At 45.4% G+C, this 25,333-nt stretch overlaps 2 protein-coding genes across 2 annotated transcripts in view; one reads left to right on the top strand and one right to left on the bottom strand.

Moving 5' to 3' along the window:
• Window positions 1-9,140: 9,140 nt before the first annotated feature.
• Window positions 9,141-25,333, bottom strand: part of LOC123744943 (keratin-associated protein 5-2-like) — a 23,128-nt gene continuing 6,935 nt past the window's right edge. The window contains exon 2 of the mRNA XM_045725162.2: window positions 9,141-9,474. Coding sequence (XP_045581118.2) covers window positions 9,141-9,474 — 334 coding nt within the window. The remainder of the gene's footprint in view (window positions 9,475-25,333) is intronic.
• Window positions 21,990-25,333, top strand: part of LOC123744944 (uncharacterized) — a 231,224-nt gene continuing 227,880 nt past the window's right edge. The window contains exon 1 of the mRNA XM_069306325.1: window positions 21,990-22,209. The gene's annotated coding sequence lies outside the window, so the exon portion shown is untranslated. The remainder of the gene's footprint in view (window positions 22,210-25,333) is intronic.

Raw genomic sequence — 25,333 nt, 5'->3', positions numbered from 1 at the left:
GCTGAATTTTTCCTCTTACATTGTTGTTATAGATTCAGCTACTTGGAACATAAAGTTCCAAGTAGCACGGGCTATGGTGAGCCCGTAGTGTCCTCTTACAGTTTTACCTAATCTTCAAATCTTAGAATTATAATAACAGGTAGCAACAAAATCTTTGCACAGCACGTTTATGAATTGGCATTATTATACAACGGCGGTTAATGCATTAAATAATTTAGTTTTACAGGATAAAAGAAGATTCCCTGAAAGTTTAGTTTAGTGAAAGCCAATGAGAGGGTTTGAAGAGCATGTGGGGGGGGGGGGGGAGTTGAGAGGGAGAATGGGGGGTATGGTGGAGAGAATGGGAAGGATGGTGAGGATAATGGGGGGGTGGGGATGGTGGGAAGATTGATGGGTGGAGGATAGGCGGCAGGAATGGTTTGGGTTAAATAGGTGAACGCTGATCTATCGAACAAGTAGATGGCGACACCGGGGCAACATTGGGTGTATCAACACAACACCGGGTGTACCGGAGAAGCTCTGTGGTGCTACCGGGTGCACCGGAACGAACCGGAGCACAACGGGACAATACCGAGTACTCGGCGACGAAGCTAAATATATCTGATCAGTACCACGTGTTCAAAGAACATAATTGGGAAAATTCCGAAGCATTTAGGATGCACCACAGAGAGGCCACACACACACACACAGACACACACACACACACACAGACACACACACACACACACACACACACACACACACACACACACACACACACACACACACACACACACACACACCGTAACTACGTGATTTACACGTAGTAACGCAATTCCTTTGTTTCAACGCTCTTGTGTGTTTGTCGGGGCGCATTTCCGAGCCTCATTGCTCGTGGACTCACGTGCTTCCAGCCTCCCAGTTTAATGGCTCCGTGTTGGGTCTAATGCGTCCGCTTATTTATGGCCTCTCTGTCTTCTCTCCCTCTGAGAACTCCGGCAGAAGTGGGGGTCACACACTTCCAGTTCGTATGCCTGGTCGAGGACCGGGCCGCGGGGACGCTAAGCCCCCGAAGTCATCTCAAGATAACCTTAAGAAGATACAATTATAAACAGAGATATATATACAGTTTTAAAATTAGAAAACGGGTGTCTTACAAGGTATCTGCCTTAAAATACTCGGTAGGTTGCTCTTAAGATGTATAATTCTCTAATGCCGCGATTTGGAAGTTTGTTAAGATTATTGAGGCTATACTAACCAAGGACGAGGCTGTCCATACGCTCACCCAATCAGTTACTAGCCAGATCCAACGGTGCTTAACCTAACTGAACGCATGAAGCTCATATCCTTCAATGCTCCTCCATATTGGCTATATTTATGCCAATATCTACCTCTCTGTGTGCCAGCAAATTTCCAGAATATTTCTAGATTATTTAAAAAAAAGGGGCAAATCTTTGTTCTGTATCTTGACATAATTATTTCATCGCAGTAATTATATTAACGAGAATGAATGCAATGTTGCATTCTGAAAAGGGATTTAACTGAGGAGGGAATTAACGCAGTTGGAACTGCAGGTGGAGGTGGTCCTCGAGGAGGTGGTCTTCGAGAGGTGGAGGTTGTCCTCGAGGAAGTGGAGGTGGTCCTCGAGAGGTGGAGGTGGTCCTCGGGGGTGGTGGAGGTGGTCCTCAGGAGGTGGAGGTGGTCCTCGAGAGGTGGAGGTTGTCCTCGAGAGGTGGAGGTGGTCCTCGGGGGTGGTGGAGGTGGTCCTCGAGGGGGTGGAGGTGGTCCTCAGGAGGTGGAGGTGGTCCTCGAGAGAGGTGGAGGTGGTCCTCGAGGGGGGGGGAGGTGGTCCTCGAGAGGGGTGGAGGTGGTCCTCGAGAGGGGTGGAGGTGGTCCTCGAGAGGGGTGGAGGTGGTCCTCGGAGGTGGTGGAGGTGGTCCTCGGGAGGTGGAGGTGGTCCTCGAGAGGGGTGGAGGTGGTCCTCGAGAGGGGTGGAGGTGGTCCTCGACTCTCACAGATTGACGTTCTTAAATTACCTCCTCCAACTCCGTGACACCATACACGCGAAAGCTGTTGAAGCAGCCGAGGCAATGTTAACTTTGTTTTGGAGTAAGGTTGTGGTGGTAGGCGACCAGAGTTGGTTGACCACTGTTAGGCGACCAGACTTGGTTGACCACTGTTAGGCGACCACACTTCGTGATGTAAACTTAACACTTAGTTACCCTTCCCTGCGTTTGATTTCGGGGCTTAAAGGTCCCGGCGGCCCGGTCCCTGACCAGCTACATTTCAGATGTAGATCCTGCAGTTAATTAAAATTAACCTTGACAATGCAGTAATTCAAAACTAAATCAGCTGTATAAACAGTATAAATGTTGGAGCAATTAGTCCGCCCATTTACGCGGGTGATTACTCTGATGTGAACCAGTTGACGCTGTGATGAGTACGTATTTAAAGAGAGAATGAGTACGTATTTAAAGAAAGAGAATGAGTACGTATTTAAAGAGTGAATGAGTACGTATTTAAAGAGAGAGAATGAGTACGTATTTAAAGAGAGAATGCGTACGTATTTAAAGAGAGAGAATGAGTACGTATTTAAAGAGTGAATGAGTACGTATTTAAAGAGAGAATGAGTACGCATTTAAAGAGAGAATGAGTACGTATTTAAAGAGAGAATGAGTACGTATTTAAAGAGAGAGAATGAGTACGTATTTAAAGAGTGAATGAGTACGTATTTAAAGAGAGAGAATGAGTACGTATTTAAAGAGAGAATGCGTACGTATTTAAAGAGAGAGAATGAGTACGTATTTAAAGAGTGAATGAGTACGTATTTAAAGAGAGAATGAGTATGCATTTAAAGAGAGAATGAGTACGTATTTAAAGAGAGAATGAGTACGTATTTAAAGAGAGAGAATGAGTACGTATTTAAAGAGAGAATGAGTACGTATTTAAAGAGAGAATGAGTACGTATTTAAAGAGTGAATGAGTACGTATATAAAGAGAGAGAATGAGTACGTATTTAAAGAGAGAATGAGTACGTATTTAAAGAGAGAATGCGTACGTATATAAAGAGAGAGAATGAGTACGTATTTAAAGAGTGAATGAGTACGTATTTAAAGAGAGAATGAGTACGAATTTAAAGAGAGAGAATGAGTACGTATTTAAAGAGAGAATGAGTACGAATTTAAAGAGAGAATGAGTACGTATTTAAAGAGAGAATGAGTACGTATTTAAAGAGAGAATGAGTACGAATTTAAAGAGAGAATGAGTACGTATTTAAAGAGAGGCCGAAATGAGTGCTGTTACTCTTGATAGAGCCAACTGTCGTTTAAGGGACGTTTAAGGAGACGTTTAAGGGACGTTTCCTGATGTCTCTGTTCACCTGCCGGTTAAAATTAGGGACCTGAGAGTTAACTGACTGTTGTGGGTTGCACCCAGGGCACGAACGGTCGTTAGCCTCTAGTGGGACGTTCATAAGAAACTAGAATGACAACATACAGGTATCTAGCAGGTACAGTACAACGTGGTCACAGTGGACGGTGTGTGTGTGCACTCTGTACAAGAGGACCACGCCCAAATATGGCTTTCATGTCCCATAGATCCACTAAACCATCATGCGAGCACGTCTTATCAGAGCCGCATGCGGGTGTGTGTGTGTGTGTCTTGTCAGAGCCGCATGCGGGTGTGTGTCTCGTCAGAGCCGCATGCGGGTGTGTGTGTGTGTGTCTTGTCAGAGCCGCATGCGGGTGTGTGTCTCGTCAGAGCCGCATGCGGGTGTGTGTGTGTCTCGCCAGAGCCGCATGCGGGTGTGTGTGTGTCTCGTCAGAGCCGCATGCGGGTGTGTGTCTCATCAGAGCCGCATGCGGGTGTGTGTGTCTCATCAGAGCCGCATGCGGGTGTGTGTGTCTCATCAGAGCCGCATGCGTGTGTCTCGTCAGAGCCGCATGCGGGTGTGTGTGTGTCTCGTCAGAGCTGCATGCGGGAGTGTGTGTCTCATCAGAGCCGCATGCGGGTATTTCATCAAAGACACTGGTTCCTGCGGGTGCGGCAAGCATTGAAGGGAGACCCCGCTGCTCACACCTCACTACCCAACAGGTGATTCAACCCTTAATGGTCCCGACCCTTGGCACTCTCCCTGCCTCTCTCTCTCCCTCTCTGCCTCTCTCTCTCCCTCTCTGCCTCTCTCACTCTCCCTCCCTTCCTCTATCATTCCCTCAACCCCCTCTTCCCCCCTCTCTCTTTCTCTCACCATCTTTCTATCTCCTCTTCTCCTCTCCCTCATTTCCCTTTGACCTCTTCCCGTCTCCCAATTACCTCATCATCTCCCTATCTCCCTTTCCATTCTCTTCCCACTCAACATCATCCCCCTCTCCTCCTCTTCCTTCCTTCAATCTTTCTGCATCTCTCTCATGCTTAGAGAAAAGAGGAAAAACGCTAAAAATACTGAACATTAGGTGCCACCTTCTGCTATCAGAGAGCAGAAGATGCTATTAAATAGCAGTTATCAAGTAGCATAAGCTGCTATTACAGAGGAGAAGACGCTATTAGATAGCCAGTTATGAAGTAGCATAAGCTGCTATCACATAGCAGAACATGCTATCAGCTAGCAGTTATGAAGTAGCATAAGCTGCTATCACAGAGCAGAAGATGCTATCTGCTAGCAGTTATGAAGTAGCATAAGCTGCTATCAGAGAGCAGAAGATGCTATCAGAGAGCAGAAAATGCTATCAGAGAGCAGAAGATGCTATCAGAGAGCAGAAGATGCTATCAGAGAGCAAAAGATGCTATCAGAGAGCAGAAGATGCTATCAGAGAGCAGAAGATGCTATCAGAGAGCAGAAGATGCTATCAGAGAGCAGAAGATGCTATCAGAGAGCAGAAGATGCTATCAGAGAGCAGAAGATGCTATCAGAGAGCAGAAGATGCTATCAACTAGCAGTTATCAACTAGCATAAGCTGCTATCACAGAGTAGAAGATACTATCAGAGAGCAGAAGATGCTTTCAGAGAGCAGAAGATGCTAGCAGTTATCAAGTAGCATAAGCTGCTATCACAGAGCAGAAGATGCTATCAGAGAGCAGAAGATGCTATCAGCTAGCAGTTATGAAGTAGCATAAGCTGCTACCAGAGAGCAGAAGATGCTATCAACTAGCAGAAAGTGCATTAACAGATGCAAATCAACTCATCGCAGACCTCAGTACTCATCACTGTGCCATCGTCACGACCCAGAGCTCCCTAGAACACAATAAAATCATATATACTTCTTATATTCCCAGAGCCATCCAGGAAGGCATCACCTGTCGGCACCAGGGCACACCCCCCTCCCCCCTCCCACAGTGCCACCAGGTGCCACCAGGTGACGCTCAGTGCCACCTGCAAGGCTCCCAACACCCTCCTCCCGAGGCACTCTCCAGAGCCTGTTCCAGAGGTCTTATTTGTTCTGGTAAAGTTTGCAAGGATCTCTTGGAGGGTCTCTGCCCGTAGGAATTGGACTTGACGGCCGGAAATGAAGATCGGGGCGAGGATTCCCTGACAAGGCTGAGGGACTTAAGGCATCACTCCCGGCCGGACTTAAGGCATCTCTCCCGGCCGGAGGCTCCAAGTTCTTCGGCCTAACTAGCGACTTCGGCAGCGAGGTGTAGTTAGGTCTCAACTTTACGCTGATAGGGAGTGAAATAGCTAGCGACCGCCTTCCTGGAGACATGATCCCGATATCCTCTGTTTATTGTTAAGCTGTTGGTTAATGCCTTTGACGTAACTGAGTGATTACTGTGATGTGACGGTAAAGTTGTCACTGATAAGTGTACACCTTTACCGTCAGTGACAACTGGTAAGTTGTTTGAATAAGTGTACGAAGTTGTATGCAAATAAGAAGCAGTAGCCTTCACGTACACTAACAAAGGTATCCACGTACACCAGAATAGATTACTGTGTACATCAGCGCAGTCATCCATGTACACATGGTTATTCTTAATATATATATATATATATATATATATATATATATATATATATATATATATATATATATATATATATATATATATATATATATATGATATATGTATATATCAGCACAGTCCTATTCAACACAGTTCTATATATCAGTTTAGCACAGTTCTATATCTATTCAGCACAGCACATGGATATTCTTAATATATATATATCAGCACAGTCCTCTAAAGTATACATGTATAGTCTTCCTGTATACACAAGCACAGGTTTACATGTACACCAACCAGCACAGGGCTCCTTGTACAATACGGTGAGTCTACCACTGCGCCGCCACAAACTTATCTCTCCAGAAGTTGATAGGCCTTAATAAGCTCCAGAAGTTGATAGGCCTACCCTCGTGAGGCTGATAAGCCTTAATAACCCATCAAAGGTTTACAGACTGTAAACCAAAAACCAAACCAATATGAGTGCAAAATAATAATAATAATAATAAAAATAATAATAATAATTATAATAATAAAAATAATTTATAATAAAATATATGTGGACAATAATGAAACGAAGCTACAGTGTTGTTACATAACTTGTAACACTTACTTTATTCTGTAACGTTGTATTTATTTACAGAATAAATACGTTGTATTTATTCTGTGTCATCACTCCCAGCAGTGCAGGCGAATAGTCACAATAACGTGGCTAAAGTAAGTTGACCAGACCACACACTAGAAGGTGAAGGGACGACGACGTTTCGGTCCGTCCTGGACCATTCTCAAGTCGACTTGAGAATGGTCCAGGACGGACCGAGACGTCGTCGTCCCTTCACCTTCTAGTGTGTGGTCTGGCCAACTCCCTGGAGTGTTACCACAATCACAAACATCATAAAAACGTCCTTTCAGTGTTCCCCAACAAAGGCTATGAGAATATTAGCTTCTGCCTTCTGTATTAGAGACTCCCTTACTTCTGGCTGGTTCTGTGGCTGTGTTATACCTGGACATGTATATGAGTGGGATTGGGGGGTTATAAATAGAAGCTGCCTCGTATGGGCCAATAGGCCTTCTGCAGTTGCCTTTGTTCTTATGTTCTTATGTTCTTATCATCACAGCCTAGCTGAACAGTGTTAATATCACCTTAGATAAACTCCTTCAGTGTTGTCATTAATCCCGAAAAATTACTCTAGTGTTGCCATCACCCCGAGACACATTGCCTCAGTGTTGCCACCTCGTAGGGGCCTCGTAGCCTGGTGGATAGCGCGCAGGACTCGTAATTCTGTGGCGCGGGTTCGATTCCCGCACGAGGCAGAAACAAATGGGCAAAGTTTCTTTCACCCTGAATGCCCCTGTTACCTAGCAGTAAACAGGTACCTGGGTGTTAGTCAGCTCTCACAGGCTGCTTCCTGGGGGTGGAGGCCTGGTCGAGGACCGGGCCGCGGGGACACTAAAGCCCCGAAATCATCTCAAGATAACCTCAAGATAACCTCTCATTCAGACACTCCCCCAGAATGTCAACATCACGCCAAACAAATTTCCCAGAGAAACCTCCACAAAAGCACTTCACTTACAACTAAAGTGCAACTTATTGTGTGTTTCCCCCCCCCCCCACTCCCCCAGTGTTTAGGGAAATACCCCCAGCTGACGGCACGAGATTCCCGGCAAATTATCCCCAGGATCCTGGTAATTCCTGGTGTCATTCCCATCCCATTCCCACGGCCGCCCGGAAACACGGATCAGTCACCAGGAAAATCCCCAACAAAAATTCTGGTTCCACGAGCGAAGAAAAATTACCGGAATTATTTCGTCTCAACTGCGGGTAGAAGAGACGTGAGAGGTGAGGTGAGGGGGTGACCTGAGGGGTGAGGTAACGGCCCCTGAGGGGGGGGGGACGTGAGGGGAGAGAGAGGGAAGTTATGGAAGGGGAGTGTGTAAGGGGGAATCGCAAGAGACTGACGAGTAGGTAGAACAGACATCTAGAGAGAGTTTTCCAGATTTCAGTTTAAATTTAAATAGAACGAACGAATCAGAAAGAAGCGATTCAAACATGGCGAATCAGAGAGAAGCTGGGTCAGTCGACCAATGATAGCGCGACCGATGAGGTCCACGAGCCAATGAGAATCCGGAACGTTACTAAATCGCTTGGCTGGCGGGATGTCGACGTGTCAAAAATGAGTCGGTGAACATCTTTTGAATGTTACAAGTTCTTGAAATATGTCGAGGGCTGCGTTGTCCCTCAGACTGATGCCATCTGTACTAGAGAAAGATGACATCTGCGGGGAACTAGGAGAGAGAGAGGAGAGAGAGAGAGAGAGAGAGAGAGAGAGAGAGAGAGAGAGAGAGAGAGAGAGAGAGAGAGAGAGAGAGAGAGAGTTTTTGCTTTAAGTTAACAGAGGAATTCGTTGGCAGGCAAATGTCTAGGAGTACAACATGGAGTACAACACAACAAATTTATCCCCTCTATTAGGCTCAGTGATTTACATGCCGTCACGGACTCTTAACTAGTACTAGGTTGTTGTTGTTATAGATTCAGCTACTCGGAACAAGTTCCAAGTAGCACGGGCTATAGTGAGCCCGTAGTGGACTTACCTGGGCACAGGAGCGGGGGAGTACTAGGGCAATCGGCCGCTAATCACAGTACCATCGTGTCGAGGACAGGTGGCGCTGGTGTTGTCCCCCTCTGGGAACCCCCCCCCCTCCCCCGCCTTAAGAGTAGAACACCCAATATACTGTGAACTATTATTATTAAATAAATTGATTAGAATTAACAGTTCTAATGAATCCCACGACTCCATCAGAGGGATAATTCCCCTCCCTCGACGCCATCAGAAACTCGGGTAGATCAGGTACAACTGGATGAGACTGTATGTCCTGAGTGACGGACAATCGTGAAATCAGAAAATGCTTTCTAAACATGACCAACAAATTGGAAAAAAATTCCTAATCGCGTAGGGGCGACCGTGAAAAAATAGGTGCAAAAAAAAAAAAAGATCCACATACGCGTCAAGCATGTTTATGTTTATGTTTGGGGAAAAAACAAACAAACAGTGTTTGGTGAGACTGAACACCAATTAATTCGGCAATTGGGTGCCAAAGTGCCATCGAGTCTGGCACCTTTGACGGCTGTGAAACCATGGCGCTCCTGGTGTGCAAGGATGCGGCGGTGGCGGGGGGAACTATGCTTTGTCAAGTATTGCTGCATAATATGCGGGAGTGCCACGGCTCTATGAAGCAGTGCCACCGTTGCACGTAGCAGTGCCACCGTTGCATGAAGCAGTGCTACCGTTGCACGTAGCAGTGCCACCGTTGGACGAACCAGTGCCACCGTTGCACGAACCAGTGCCACCGTTGCACGAACCAGTGCCACCGTTACACGAAGCAGTGCCACCGTTGCACGAACCAGTGCCACCGTTACACGAACCAGTGCCACCGTTGCACGAACCAGTGCCACCGTTACACGAACCAGTGCCACCGTTGCACGAACCAGTGCCACCGTTGCACGAAGCAGTGCCTCGACTACACGCATCATTGACACAGCCTCGTGAATCAAGGCAGCGTCTGTAAGAGAATACGAAGCAACTAAGCATTAGAGACCTTCAAGAGCCCCCAGGCGCCTGGTCCCAAAGCAAAGGAATCCTGCTGGTTTCTTCCTGTTACCATGATATAGTATGTATTATTCCCCCCCTTGACCTCTGGCACGTGCTGGCACGACCGGCCAGCACGTGCTTGCGTCATCATGGCACGGGACCAATGCACGGGACCGTTACGAAAGAAACTACGCAATAAAAAAATATGCAGATAAGAATAAAGAACTAAAGAATGACTATTAACACATGAGAGGGCGCTCCGATTGGTCCATGAGAGGCAGCTTCTATTGGCCCACGATAAGCAGCTCCTATTGGCCCATCCGAAGCAGCTCCTATTGGCCCATCCGAAGCAGCTCCTATTGGCCCATCCGAAGCAGCTCCTATTGGCTGGCATAGCTGTCACGGGACTCAGAAAAGAGAGAGAGAGAGAGAGAGAGAGAGAGAGAGAGAGAGAGAGAGAGAGAGAGAGAGAGAGAGAGAGAGAGAGAGAGAGAGAGGAGAACTATCTGAACTACTAAACACCGTAGTGCACATCAGTACGTAGAACTGACTGCATATTTTCATTAACGAGACGCAATGCCTTTCGCATATTTTTTGCAAAATAATAGAGCATTTATATATATATATAACACATATATATATATATTTATAGAGCAAGAATTATAGCGAAACATGCATATTCATAAAAAAAACACGGTTCCCGTTCCGTATTTGCATGTAGGAAAAAAAATATTATGCTGTATTTTTAAACTACAATAAAATTCTTATGGAATATTTATTATTGAACAGTGACACGGGACGTACTGTGCTAGGCACACCGGCACGGGTGTGTGTAGATAGCACGTTGATAGCACACACGTGATAGCAGAAGAGCACACGCGTGCACTAGCACTCAACACGCGCGTGCGTGTTGAGAAGCACAAAGGAGAACACCCTCACAATCACGTGCGGGTACACTAGCTCACAATTACGTGCGGGTGCACTAGCTCACAATTACGTGCGGGTGCACTAGCTCACAATTACGTGCGGGTGCACTAGCTCACAATCACGTGCTCCAGGTCTTTCTCATGCTCCAGGTCCTCCTCATGCTCCAGGTGTTATGGGGAGGACATGTGCTTGCAAAATTCTTAATGAAAGCTTGAAGCTTCGTTATGGAAATTGAATGACTTTTATGCCTATATGAATGTCTTATCTAATGCCGAGTCGCAGGGAGGGAGGAGCAGGTGGCCTGGGAGGCAGGGATGGGAGGTATTGGAGGCAGGGAGGGGTTTCAGGAGGCAGGGAGGGGGTATTGGAGGCAGGGACAGGGTATTTGAGGCAGGGGGGGGGGTATTGGAGTCACCGACGGAGTATTGGGGCAGGGAGGGAGTTATTGGGGGGTAGGGAGGGGTATTTGGAGGCAAGGAAAGACATATGGGAGGCAGGCAAGGGGGAATGAGGCAGGAAATGGCATAGAGAGACAAGGAAGGGGAAACGGAAGGCAGGGAATCGAATGTGGGAGACAGAGAAGGGACAGGGGAAAGGAATATTGGAGACAGCGAGTGTGTGAAACAGGGAGAGGAGGTATGACCTACAGAGACAAGCAAGTGAACCTACAGGCGATGCCCAAACACACACACACACACACACACACACACACACACACACACACACACACACACACACACACACATACACATACACATACACACACACACACACACACACACACACACAGCCATGTAAGGAAGCCAGTCTTCGCCATCCCCACAGAGCACACAAGGAATATGAGGCAGAGGCCAGGGGTGTGGGGAGAAGCTTTGCGCTAATAATACTCCAGACGAGGAGAAGAGTCAACACGCGACCAGACACACGACTCTCCATCACCCAGCGGCACTTCCTCCGTCAGCCACAACGGCAGGAGGAGCAACCCGGCAAATACTCACAGCCCACAAAGACAGGGGGGCGCCCACGGAGGCGTTAAGTCTCCCCTCTAGACTTGTGGAGCCTCTCTATGTCCTCCTTGATAAATACTTTGTCAGATATAACTGTTCCTCCTCCTCCCAAAGAGAGAGAGAGAGAGAGAGAGAGAGAGAGAGAGAGAGAGAGAGAGAGAGAGAGAGAGAGAGAGAGAGAGAGAGAGAGAGAGAGAGAGAGAGAGACAGGGGGGGGGTGCACAAAGGGTAAGGGATTAGAGATTCGATGTGATTGGAGGCTGCGTCAGCTATCCAGTTACACATGGATATTTAATTAACTAGACAGACTTCCAATTATGTGACGTCACGTGAGCATAATTAAATTAATTTATTGTGTGAAATTATATATGTGCTTGTGGGAATATGGTGGATTATGAGACACACGCACACACGCACACACACACGCACACACACACGCACACACACAGATATGAAGATAAAGTTAAAAAAACGAGAAAGACAAAACAAAATATATATATATAATAAACAAAAGAGCCTCGGTAAGGACCTTGCAAACAAGAGTCATTACATTAGCATAATGTCTGGCGACATAACTTCTCTTCATTACCAATGATGGTAAGCTTGGGCACTTTCATGAGTCTAGTTGCAGACACGGTCCTACCACACCCCCTTATAGGACGGCTGGGCTCTTTGCAACACCCCAGGGACTCCTTGCAACACCCCAGGGCTCCTTGCAACACCCAGGGGGGCTCATGGCAACACCTCAGGGGCTCCTTGCAACACACAGGGCTCCTTGCAACACCTCAGGGCTCCTCGCAACATGCAGAGATGGTGCCGTAGTGTGCTTTAGTAGCCGACTTCCTGATGGTCATCGCGAACTCTTCTGCTGATGTCAAGAAAACGGTCAATTTAAAGTGTCCTCTAATAACCCACCAGAGGACCCAAAACAGAAAACGGGACAGTACGTCACTTTTGCCAGCCGCTTCCATTTTCTAGTACGACAATTCTTGGCCTTATGTAACGCATACGAGCGAAAAGCGACGTTCTTTGTAAGAGGACAGGTTGGATTGACAACTGTTCCTACTGCTAGGATGAGTAACTTATAAGCCTTGAATTGTCACTTTGATGATTACTCACAGAAATCACAATTGCGTGATGCATCAAATGAACAAATCCACATGGGCCGTGACGAGGATTCGAACCTGCGTCCGAGAGCATCCCAGACGCTGCCTGGTCTGGTTTGTAAAACCCTGGTTTGTGCCTCGGAGAGGCTGCAGGATCCAATAAGTTCAGTAGAACTTCGGTTTCAACTCCTTTTGACTATGTCGTAGCTCAGTCGATTAAGGCAGCGTCTGGGATGCTCTCGGACGCAGGTTCGAATCCTCGTCACGGCCCTTGTGGATTTGTTCACTTGGATGATCTTCTCGCAGTATTCGATCTGAAAGGATTGATTAAACTACATTTCTGCTTCCGGATTCTGGTCATTCGGTTTCTCAAGACGAAAATGCAGTTTTCGCTTCACTGGACCGCCCTACAGGTCGAGGGGTATGAATTAACTCGTAAATTCGGGCCAGATGAGAGGGGGAGACTTGGCCACTCCACCGCTCAGACCATTGGCGTCCTGGATGGTAAGTCTTGCTCCGGGACACATCATCGTCCACAAGTCCAAGTGTAGTTCTCTGGGTGTTAGAGAAGTCTCTTCAAGCCTTGTACATGGCAGGGTGTGATTTGTGACCAGGCCTGCAGAATCAGACTTTGTCAGATTTTTACCAAGTCCTCAGATTAGACTTCGTTTATGTCAGTTTTTTTACCAAGTCATCAGATTAGACTTCGTTTATGTCAGTTTTTTTACCAAGTCATCAGATTAGACTTTGTTTATGTCAGTTTTTTTACCAAGTTCCTCAAATTAGACTTTGTTTATGTCAGTTTTTTTTATCAAGCCCTCAGATAAGACTTTGTTTATGTCAGTGTTTTTACCAAGTCCTCAGATTAAACTTTGTTTATGTCAGTTTTTTTACCAAGTCCTCAGATTAGACTTTGTTTATGTCAGTTTTTTTTATCAAGCCCACAGATCAGACTTTGTTTATGTCAGTTTTTTTTACCAAATCCTCAGATTAGACTTTGGTTATGTCAGTTTTTTTTATCAAGCCCTCAGATTAGACTGTTTATGTCAGTTTTTTTTTACCAAGTCCTCAGATTAGACTTTGCTTATGTCAGTTTTTTTTACCAAGCCCTCAGATCAGACTTTGTTTAGTTATAGCTGTCTTGAGGCATCTGAATCCACACATAAGGGGTTCAAATGCCAGCTAATCATGAAATATTCAACATTACTATTCACACTCCATCTTGCTGCAGAATGCAAGAGGTCCAACACCATGTATTTTTTTAAGGTTTAAAACGAAAATCCAGAGGAAACCTGTTGGCAGTAAGATCCAACTTCGGGTGTTCTCTGGGCAAAGACCAAACAGGAATATACTCATTCAGGGACACAATTACCACCACAAACTCGGCAAGATAAGGACTTTTGCCGCCAACAATCAAGAAAATGCTGACCAATTGTACTGCCAAGATGAAACTTTCCTTTCCCACTGAGACAATTTTCTTATTTTGTATAAATTTTATCGAAACTTTCAGCGGTGACACACACACAAACCGAAGATATTTATCGCTTTTAAACTAATGCAGTTAGAATATGTAAGGGCTTGTTATCCCTATTGGCTATCCCACATTCACTCATATACCTATTACCTTTATCCTCAAAGACTGTTTGTCTCAACAAAGCTATCCAGCAATCCATCTCCCTCATCGACACCATATTCCCAAACCTGCATACCTCCCTATATTCCATTTACCTATTGAGTATTTTATTCTACCAATTGAATTCTTTGATAATTGATAATCTCTAAAAGTAGGTCGAGTCTATATTGCCATGAGAATCTTGTAATATACTTAATAATTTCACCGAAAATAATAATATTGCTGAGTATCGAACATGTGTAACTGAGAAGGCTTACTGTGAAGGACTTACACGAGAGCACTTTTGGTGCTGATTGATCTGCCTTCGTCGCCGGATGATGAGTTGCGTGTGTGGAGACTATGATGAGTGTGTTTACAGAACTATTCAGTCAAATACCGAAACACCTGCTATGATGTTTCGATATTACATTACATATGAATACACGCATGAATACGCACATGAATACGCCCTTTTATCTGAATTCACAAATGGTGGCAGGTAGCGCGGGTCTCGAAGCCTGGCGTCTCAAGGAAATACAAACATAAGTGTCTATCAAGAGGTGGAATTGAAGTCCATAGTGTCTAAGTGTGTCACCTTCCTCCTTACAGGCCTCTCACGACTGTCACCTTCCCATGACAATCATCGTGTCACCTCACCATGACTATCCAGTGTCACCCCGCCCCATGATCTCCCCCTTCCCCCCGCCAGCACGTCGGAGGGCCTACGCCTGGCTGGTGTCGGCGTCGGTATCTGCCATCCCCCTGAGTACTGTATGCACCATTAATGTCATTATATCTTATGTTGAAAACGTCTTTATCAGCCCATTTATACGACGGTGCGGCGGGGGTGACGCCGTTAGCGGTGATTACGATGTCGTATGTGTGCCTGGCACTCCCTGCCCTGCTGGGTGCCGCGTAGGTCAACACAACCCCCCAGTCTTCCCTCTCTTGTGTTGAGTGTATCAACACAAACCTCCATCATTCCTCTGTGCCATTGGGGGGGGGGGGGGACCCATTGGAGATGAACACTAGCATCCAGAGAGCAACAGGAAGCCAGAGATGCTGGTGGTGGGGCCAAGAGGAATACTACAGACTCCTGGACGAAGCGGCCCTGTTACCTTACCTCTCCCTTACCCACGCCTAGGTAACCTTACCCACGCTGAGGTAAGGTCAGCCCTAATAACCTCAATCTTCTCTCTCCTCTCACCATATAAATTGAGGTTTAATAACTAAAATATTATTCAGGAAAGGCATTAATTTAAATATTTTATGCCCCCCCCCCCGCGGTCTGTTTCAAATAGTGTAGATGCTTCAGTTAGTGACTCACTTAATTAACTTGAATTTGCATTAATCTGGCGGCTTCAATTAAATTAGTATGTTAAGTTATCTAATTGTTTTAACAAGGCTTTTAATATTTAATCAATACTTGTACTTGTGTCTCACTCGAGGAGGACTTGTTCGTTCACGGTGAGAGGTGAACGGTGAGGTGAGGTGAGCGAGGCGCCTCGGTGTTGAGGGGACGTTTTGGGCTTGTGGTTTGTCTTAATAGTGTGTTTTGCTTCTTGAATGGACATGTTTCCTGTGTGTGTGTGTGTGTGTGTGTGTGTGTGTGTGTGTGTGTGTGTGTGTGTGTGTGTGTGTGTGTGTGTGTGTGTGTGTGTGTGTGGCATTCCATCCATTAACTACTCTGACTCTGAAAAAGGTCTTTCTAACGTCCCTGTGGCTCATGTGGGTACTCAGTTTCCACCTGTGTCCCTGTGTCCTGTGTGTGTGTTTGTGTGTGTGTGTGTGTGTGTGTGTGTGTGTGTGTGTGTGTGTGTGTGTGTGTGTGTGTGTGTGTGTGTGTGTGGCATTCCATCCATTAACTACTCTGACACTGAAAAAGGTCTTTCTAACGTCCCTGTGGCTCATGTGTGTACTCAGTTTCCACCTGTGTCCCTGTGTCCTGTGTGTGTGTGTGTGTGTGTGTGTGTGTGTGTGTGTGTGTGTGTGTGTGTGTGTGTGTGTGTGTGTGTGTGTGTGTGTAGAGGTGTGTTTTCACTACTCAAGTGCTTTTCATTGCGTCCAGTAGCTCAGTGGTCTACACCATCAACTCACAACCGAAGGACCCGGGTTCAATCCCCGGGCAGGACAGCAACGTCTGGACACCCTTCCTTTCACCTGATGCCTCTGTTTCCCCTAGCAGAAAAATAGGTACACGGAAGATAAGCCAAGAAGGCTGGAGCTGGACGAGCCCAAGAAAGCTACGGGCTTCCTGTCCCAGACAACGGGAATTACAATTATTGAGTATGTTTAATACACTCACACAGTACACAGTACACAGTACACAAGACTATACGAATGTTTTTCTTAAACGTTTTTTTAATGAGCAGTGATAATTACTGTCACTTTATATTACGTGGGTATATAAAGACCTACACCAGGCCTAATAGAACTTTTCTTATTAAGACTACTCATAGCCCAGTCAATAGAGCTTCGACCTTACACGTGTAGCAATTCGAAGGTCATCAATTGAGTGTCGTTGTGTACAGTGTTTTTCATTTATAAACGGGCCGATTGGCGGCTACATTAACGAGCACTTGGCGAATTGTTTTTAAGTGTGGGCAGACTGAACCACCGCGAGGTAGTTTGGTGGACTACCAGAGAGGTAGAGGTAGAGAGAGAGAGAGAGAGAGAGAGAGAGAGAGAGAGAGAGAGAGAGAGAGAGAGAGAGAGAGAGAGAGAGAGAGAGAGAGAGAGAGAGAGAGAGAGAGAGACAGACAGACAGACATACAGAATAATGTCTTGAAAATGCAATCAATTGCACAAGCAAGTCTTGCAATAACGCCACACTTCCTGAAAATATCGCCAATAAATGTTAATTTGAAAAAAACTGCAATTTGTCCAAATTAATTAAACATTAGTCCGATTTAATTAAATATTTTAATTGTGGCACTCTTCTGGCAGTCAATAAGGGATTCCACATAATTTTGACAGTAATTAGTAACATTATTCAAAAATATAATTTATACTTAGATGTGCAATACTCGAATGAGTTGTGTTAACAGTGTGGGAATAAATGAATTTGTTGCGTATATTTATATCTGATAGAAATGCATTACTTGATTAAATGGTGCAAAACATTTTAGTTGGGTTAAAGTGATTTGGATTTTTATTGTTTGGTTTTGTCTGCTGTAGAGGCATGAGCAACACACACACACACACACACACACACACACACACACACACACACACACACACACACACACACACACACACACACACACAGAGTGATGTGGTGGAGGCTGACTCCATACAACAGAAGAGTAAGGGGAGACATGATAACCACCTACAAAATTCTCAGGGGAATTGACAGGGTGGACAAAGACAAACTCTTCAGCACGGGGGGGACACGAACAAGGGGACACAGGTGGAAACTTAGTACCCAGATGAGCCACAGAGACGTTAGAAAGAATTTTTTCAGTGTCAGAGTAGTTAATAAATGGAATGCACTAGGAAGTGATGCGGTGGAGGCTGACTCCATACACAGTTTCAAATGTAGATATGATAGAGCCCAGTAGGCTCAGGAATCTGTACACCAGTTGAGTGACAGTTGAGAGGCGGGACCAAAGAGCCAAAGCTCAACCCCCGCAAGCACAATTAGGTGAGTACAATTAGGTGAGTACAGTTTCAAATGTAAATATGATAGAGCCCAGTAGGCTCAGGAATCTGTACACCAGTTGATTAACAGTTGAGAGGCGGGACCAAAGAGCCAAAGCTCAACCCCCGCAAGCACAATTAGGTGAGTACACACACAGACACAGACACACACACATACACACACACACACACACACACACACACACACACACACACACACACACACACACACACACACACACACACACACACACCATACAACATCTATTTATCATTTAACATTTTCCACTACAAGTTTCAAATACTCCGCGAGATAATTTATGGTATAGGAAAAGTATTCATATTGGTTGTCATGCCTTTGTCCCATAACCGGTTCCCTTATTATGCGATGTAGTTGTGACTGTGAACAGAAATTTTAGCATAACCTTTTTTTGAAAAATGTAAAATGTCAAAAAATCTGCATTACAGGTATGCTAATGAACCAGACGCACACATGTATACATAAACACACACAAAGCCGCACACATGTATACATAGGCACACAAAGCCTGCACACACCCGTATTGACACACACAAGAACTCACACATCCATCCATACATGCAAAAAGATGCAAAGTCATGTATACTCGTACACATACATACATACATATACACAACTTTCAAGTCAGATCCGACAAGGAATTCTAACATCAGAATTGATGTTCTGAATTTTGCCATTGTAGAGTAATGCTGGTGATGTTATCTGTCAATATGGCCTCCGGAGTTAGGCTTGAAGTTATTTCTACTCTCAAGTCTTTTTCTCAAGTCGTTACAGGGAGGTAATATTCCCTCATCGTGATCCCATCTTCCTAGCCACCTGCTTCCTAATTCCATCAACTTACACTAGCTTGTGTTGAACTCTAACAACCATTTCTCAGTCCTATTCTACAGGTTGTCTATATCATCTTGATTTTGAAGTATCTAGCAATCTTCATCTGTTTCGATTGTTGGCATAAATTTTGCATCACCCGCAGACATATAGGATTAAATTGTTGTGGTTAAGTCATTAAGTCAAATGAGAAGTAGTTTGGGAACCAGCACAAATCCTTGTGGTACTCCGCTTGTTGCTCTACCTCTGTTTGATTTATCTCTACTCACTGTGACTCTGATTCATGTCTGTTAGGTACTTTTTTATCCATGTTAATGTTCTTCCACTTATTCCAGCCTGCTTTTCAAGTGTATGTAGTAGTCTCTAATATAGAACTGTTTGTTAGGATTTGTGGCTGTCCAGAAATATAAAATCTGCCCAACCGTCGCTGTCTTGTTGTGTTTTAACTACTTTACCATGGAGCTGTTGAAGGTTCGTCAGGGCGTTGTTTCCTTTCCCTGAAGCTCCCTGTTGGCGTTTATTGATATACCTGATCTTCTCTAAGTGTTAAATTAGTCTTATCCTTTCGAGTACTTTGCTAGGGTGATGGTTATCAGTGATTCTCGCCTCTAGTTAATTGCCTTCTTTCACTCTCCTTTCTCTCTCCTTTCGCGACAATCGTCATCTCACAACAGCTGGGTAAAACTCTCTTCTCAATTGACTCATTAAAGACCTGAGCCAGAGGTATACTAAGGGCCTGTGCACCTTCTTTTAACATCCATGGTGAAATATTAATTTTCCCCAGAACTTTATTTTCAGCTGTTGATTCTCGTTGGCTCATTATTTCCTATACTGTTATCTCAACACATATACTTAGGGAGGATTGCCATAGTGGAAAGATATGCTGACATAGAATACCAGTAGAACAAGAGGACATTGATGGGGGGGGGGGGGGGCTTGAGAAGCAGAAGAGCCATAGGCCAGGAGTCACTACATTAGACAACCAGCGGCTAGAAATTCGGGGTCCAAGAGCTAAAGCTCAATCCTGCAGACACACAAATAGGCATAGAAGTCGCACATATCTAAATAAATACCAAGAGACAACGAAAATAAAAGCAGCTGCTCTCTCGTTAATTTTAAATGATAAATAATTTGATAGAAAAGGTCTACGTAGATAAAGATGGGAGAGTGAGAGAGGGAGAGTGAGAGAGGGAGGTGAGAGTGGGAGGAGTCTCACTGACTGTGTCTCACTGATACTATGCCACACTGGCACTCTGCCTCATCGACACTGTGCCACGCTGAAGACTGTGTCTTTTCTGTTCTTCCTTACCATCTATACCTGCTCCTTCTCTCCCTCATACTCTTGTCTGCCCTCTCGGTGTCTTCACCTATTCTCCTCCATTCCCTTTCATTCCCTTTTTACTGGTCCTTTCCGTCCTCCTTTATTTGCCCCTTTTGTGCGTTCATTCTTTAAGTTATCAGCCCCTTCTATGTCTTCTGTTCTTCCACTGTTTGACCCCTTTCTGTGCCTCTCTCGCCTTTTCTTGTTTGCTCTTTCTATGTATCCCACTCTACCCCTTGATTTCTGTGCCTCTCGTCTTTCACTTATTTGCCTATTCCTTGCCCCCTGTCCCTCTCATCTCATTTCTGCCTTTTTATTTTCTTTCTCTTCCCTCTCGTTCCTCCCATTACTGTGTTTCCGCACCTTCTCTTCCTTCCCTCGTGTGTACCTTTCTGCCCCTTCACATTTTGTTTGTCATTATTGTAATTTTTCTTCACCCCAAATTCATCCCTTTCTGTATCTTCTATATTTTATCGGTCTTTCCAGTGTTCTGTGTCTCTCTCTCTTTTTCTTTCTCTCTCTCTCTCTTTCTCGCTATTTCCTCCATTCAGTCCCAATCAGTGGGATATTTTTGCACTGGTACAGATCACGGGTTTGAATGACGGAAATCCGCTGAAGAGGAAGTACAGAGAGACGGAGAGATAGGAGAGACAGGAGAGAATCGGTCTGAAGAGAATGCAAAGTGGGATTTTAGTGACTTATAGGGAGAAAGAGATGGGGGAATAAACGAGAAGAGACACAGGTTGTAAATACTTGAGAGAGAGAGAGAGAGAGAGAGAGAGAGAGAGAGAGAGAGAGAGAGAGAGAGAGAGAGAGAGAGAGAGAGAGAGAGAGAGAGAGAGAGAGAGAGAGAGAGAGGGATGTATAGGGTGATCAAGCGAACTGTCTCTTGCCACTCACTGCTTCTTTCCGGAAATCAGTCTTTGATCCAAGCTTGAAATCTGTTCCCAATACCACGAGGCTTGAGCTTAGAAACTTTTGTGTGGCACTGTTTCAGAGGCTTTTTGGATATCAAAATATATTATATTGTTGGGATTCTGGGAGTCTGGGGCTCCAGATTTTGTTGGGATATATAATTGTATTAGATTCATTACGCAATATTTTTTTCTAGATCCATAAATGTCTGATGGGAGAGAGAGAGAGAGAGAGAGAGAGAGAGAGAGAGAGAGAGAGAGAGAGAGAGAGAGAGAGAGAGAGAGAGAGAGAGAGAGAGAGAGAGAGAGAGACTAAAATGTTCCAATTAACATATTCTTAAACGAACACAGAAACAGAAGCATACGGAAATAATATAAGAAAATCAATAAGTTTAATCAATCAAGTGACCACAAAAGGATGCAACCTAACGAGCAAATGAGTAATAATATCGACAATTATAAATGTTGTCATATATTTACGCCTTTTAGGAATTCGCTAATAATGGGCCAAATAAGCGAGTTATTTATTGCGAGTTACAGCAGGTAGCGAGCCAGCGTCCCTGTCATTGTTTACATCCTGGCGGCAAGTGACAGGTGTCGTCATGTTGTTTTAGATTTAGCTACTCAGAACGAACGGTCTATGTAGCACGGTCTATAGTGAGCCCGTAATTCGGGGGTGTCGTCGTGGTGGTCTTTAATATATCGCTCGGAATTTTACTTGATATCGTTCTACATTTTCCCTAAAAGTATGTTTGCCTCAGTTGCCAACGTTCATTTTTTGTTTGTTTTTTCCCCCTCTATGTGTGTCGTAAGATGTGATGCTTGAACTACAGATTACTTAAGTCGTCTTGAAATGTGCTGTTGCGATGGCGTATTATGTGTTCCACCTGCCTATTGGTCGGTGTATTTTAACACATGGTATTTCTACTAGATACCTATTTTCCCATGGACAAAAATAACATATATATAGACATCACAAAATACATGTAGTGGTAACCTTTCGAGAAGGCTGTGGCGCATGCGCAGTGAGTCCCCACACCACGTGTATGGCGCGAGAAAGTTAGTAGTCTATTGCCAGCTCTCGTTGGTGAAGGGTGTGTCTGAGGCGGCCCTCCGCGCGCTCTCCTCCCACCGACGTCCCTGTCGGACACTCCCCGTGAAGGGACATTTATCGATCTCGGGACTCTTGTGAAGGAGTAGTTGTCTCTAGTGCCAGGGAGTGCCCCAGCGCCCGGCCCGGCCGTACCAAATATCGTGATTAACTTGGCGACTTCAACGACGAGCTCTTTGCCCCAGTCGACGCCAGTACTGAGTGGGTGAAGTTTTTATACATCATTCTTGTTGTTGGTTGCTTATGTGGTGATGTAGCTTGTCGCTGTTGGGCGGTAAATGGCACGCTTGTGGTACCCACGAGGTATTCAGGATACCATCAAGGACTCCGGACCCCCACTAGGGACTCAGGGTATCTACAAGGGACTCAGGATAACCACAAGGGATTCAGGATATCCACAAGGGATTCAGGGTATCCACGAGTTTATTGAACCTGTTAATAATATGAATGTGTTGTATGCCCGAGAAAGTGATTTTGGACTCAAAAGTGAAGCAACCAAATCTTGGCCAGCAGCAGGTGTCGTAGCAACCAAAGCTTGGCCAGCAGCAGGTGCCTTAGCAACCAAAGCTTGGCCAGCAGCAGGTGCCTTAGCAACCAAAGCTTGGCCAGCAGCAGGTGTCGTAGCAACCAAAGCTTGGCCAGCAGCAGGAGCCGTAGCAACACGAGACACGAGGCTAGATTTAAGTTTGCCAACATTCAGGCTCTATAAGACCAACGTTCAAAGACTTGGAAAAGTTAATAATGTTTGTCGAAGGCGCTTGTTGGTCGCGGGTCAGGTCACTCAGTGATCTAATTCAATTTTAGGTTATATTTTCCTTGAGATATTGGTAACTCAGCAATGCTGAAAAGTTATAACATTCTAGACATTAAAACATGTACGGTTATCAATCAACATGTCAAAGTTCTCAACAGGTCAAAATTCCCGACAAGATAAATTGTTCGAGAGTCAATAATCCTGTACATGACTAATTTATTGACACGGCTTGAGTTTAGTTAATATATTATGGATCCTGAAGGCCTATCCAGCCTTTGAGTGAGGCTGGAAAGATGTTAAAAAAAAGACACAAAATACGCTCAGGCACTGAAACCCAATACTCGATTAGCAAAGCAAATTACAACATCAATGAACTAGTTACAGAGTTTGATAACACATGCACCATAAGTCTATTTTCAGCGTTTCTAACGTTAGTTTAATTAACAGAAGGTAACGACATCGCACGATGGGTTCAGGAACTAGATGCTCCTATAGGGCGAGTTAGGATAAGGATAGTTAGGTAATTAAATTACTGTAACGATACAGAAAATCGGGATGAGATTATCACGTGACTTACATGCTGCCTGAGATTACTGACTGTGTTTAGTAGGTAGAAGTAGAGATTACTGATTACTGTTTAGTAGGTAGAATTGGGACACCGGACTGGGGGGGGGGGAAGGCTTCCTGTATTATGTCATCCCAGATCTAATATTTGGACATTAATTGAGCATTTAATGACTACCACGAGTGTATGACCACCACAACACATCCCACCTGTTTGAACACCTGTACACACCTGTACAACACCACTACGACACACCTGTACAACGCCACCACTCCACACCTGTACAACACCACCACCACAACACCCACTCTCTACAGGTAACACTTAAGGCTCCTAGATTAAGCCAATCTTACCTAAGCACGACATTCGTGATCAGGCTGAGAGTGTGAAGGCGAACGAAAGGTAATCAATTTCTAACTTGAACCTCGATAAAAATACTCCGGGAACACCATGGAGAAACCTACAGTAAAACTTGCCCCAAGTTCTGTGTTAACTGGCAAATATAATGCCAACATTAAATATGAATATATCTGTATTAACATACGTACATTTATAAAGCTATCCTAGACTGCATATTGTGTGTCACTAAGTAGATATAGATAATGGCGGGAATGAAACGAATTATGAGATTAGCAGGTGATGGGTCACAATAACGTGGCTGAAGTATATTGACCAGACCACACACTAGAAGGTGAAGAGACGACGACGTTTCGGTCCGTCCTGGACCATTCTCAAATCGATTGTGAAGGCGAATGGTCCAGGACGGACCGAAACATCTTCGTCCCTTCATCTTCTAGTGTGTGGTCTGGTCCAAATATGAGATTAGCGTTGACCAGACCACACACTAGAAGTTGAAGGGACGACGACGTTTCGGTCCGTCCTGGACCATTCTCAAGTCGACTGTCAAGTAATCGACTTGAGAATGGTCCAGGACGGACCGAAACGTCGTCGTCCCTTCAACTTCTAGTGTGAGGTCTGGTCAACATACTTCAGCCACGTTATTGTGACTCATCGCCTACAGATTAGTGTTATGAGCTGGGAGCTTGCGGCCACAGGGGGTGGGAATTGTGGATCAGGACTCGTGTGGGGGGAAAGATGTGGCGTCAGGCTGCCCATGGTGTCTGGCTCCCCCTGGGAGGCTGGCGGACTGGAGTAGTGTGGGTTATATATTCGCTCTTTAGAGCATATATTACTGTGTTGTGGTGTGGCGGCGGATCTGGGTGTTAGGGGTCGCGAGGGTGGGTTGGTGGTGCTTTGTACCGTGTTGGTGGTGGCTTGTACCGTGTTGGTGGTGGCTTGTACCGTGTTGGTGGTGGCTTGTACCGTGTTGGTGGTGGCTTGTACCGTGTTGGTGGTGGCTTGTACCGTGTTGGTGGTGGCTTGTACCGTGTTGGTGGTGGCTTGTACCGTGTTGGTGGTGGCTTGTACCGTGTTGGTGGTGGCTTGTACCGTGTTGGTGGTGGCTTGTACCGTGTTGGTGGTGGCTTGTACCGTGTTGGTGGTGGCTTGTACCGTGTTAGTGGTGGCTTGTACCGTGTTAGTGGTGGCTTGTACCGTGTTGGTGGTGGCTTGTACCGTGTTGGTGGTGGCTTGTACCGTGTTGGTGGTGGCTTGTACCGTGTTAGTGGTGGCTTGTACCGTGTTAGTGGTGGCTTGTACCGTGTTAGTGGTGGCGTGTACCGTGTTAGTGGTGGCTTGTACCGTGTTAGTGGTGCTTTGTACCGTGTTAGTGGTGCTTTGTACCGTGTTAGTGGTGGCGTGTACCGTGTTAGTGGTGCTTTGTACCGTGTTAGTGGTGGCGTGTACCGTGTTAGTGGTGCTTTGTACCGTGTTAGTGGTGGCGTGTACCGTGTTAGTGGTGCTTTGTACCGTGTTAGTGGTGGCTTGTATAGTGTTAGTGGTGCTTTGTACCGTGTTAGTGGTGGCTTGTACCGTGTTAGTGGTGTCCTGTACCGTGTTAGTGGTGTCCTGTACCGTGTTAGTGGTGGCGTGTACCGTGTTAGTGG

Source organism: Procambarus clarkii, chromosome 57 (genome assembly GCF_040958095.1).
Source record: "Procambarus clarkii isolate CNS0578487 chromosome 57, FALCON_Pclarkii_2.0, whole genome shotgun sequence".
In the NCBI taxonomy this organism is placed as follows: Eukaryota; Metazoa; Arthropoda; class Malacostraca; order Decapoda; family Cambaridae; genus Procambarus; species Procambarus clarkii.
Note: the sequence above shows the minus strand (reverse complement) of the source record. Positions and strands in the feature narration are given on the sequence as shown.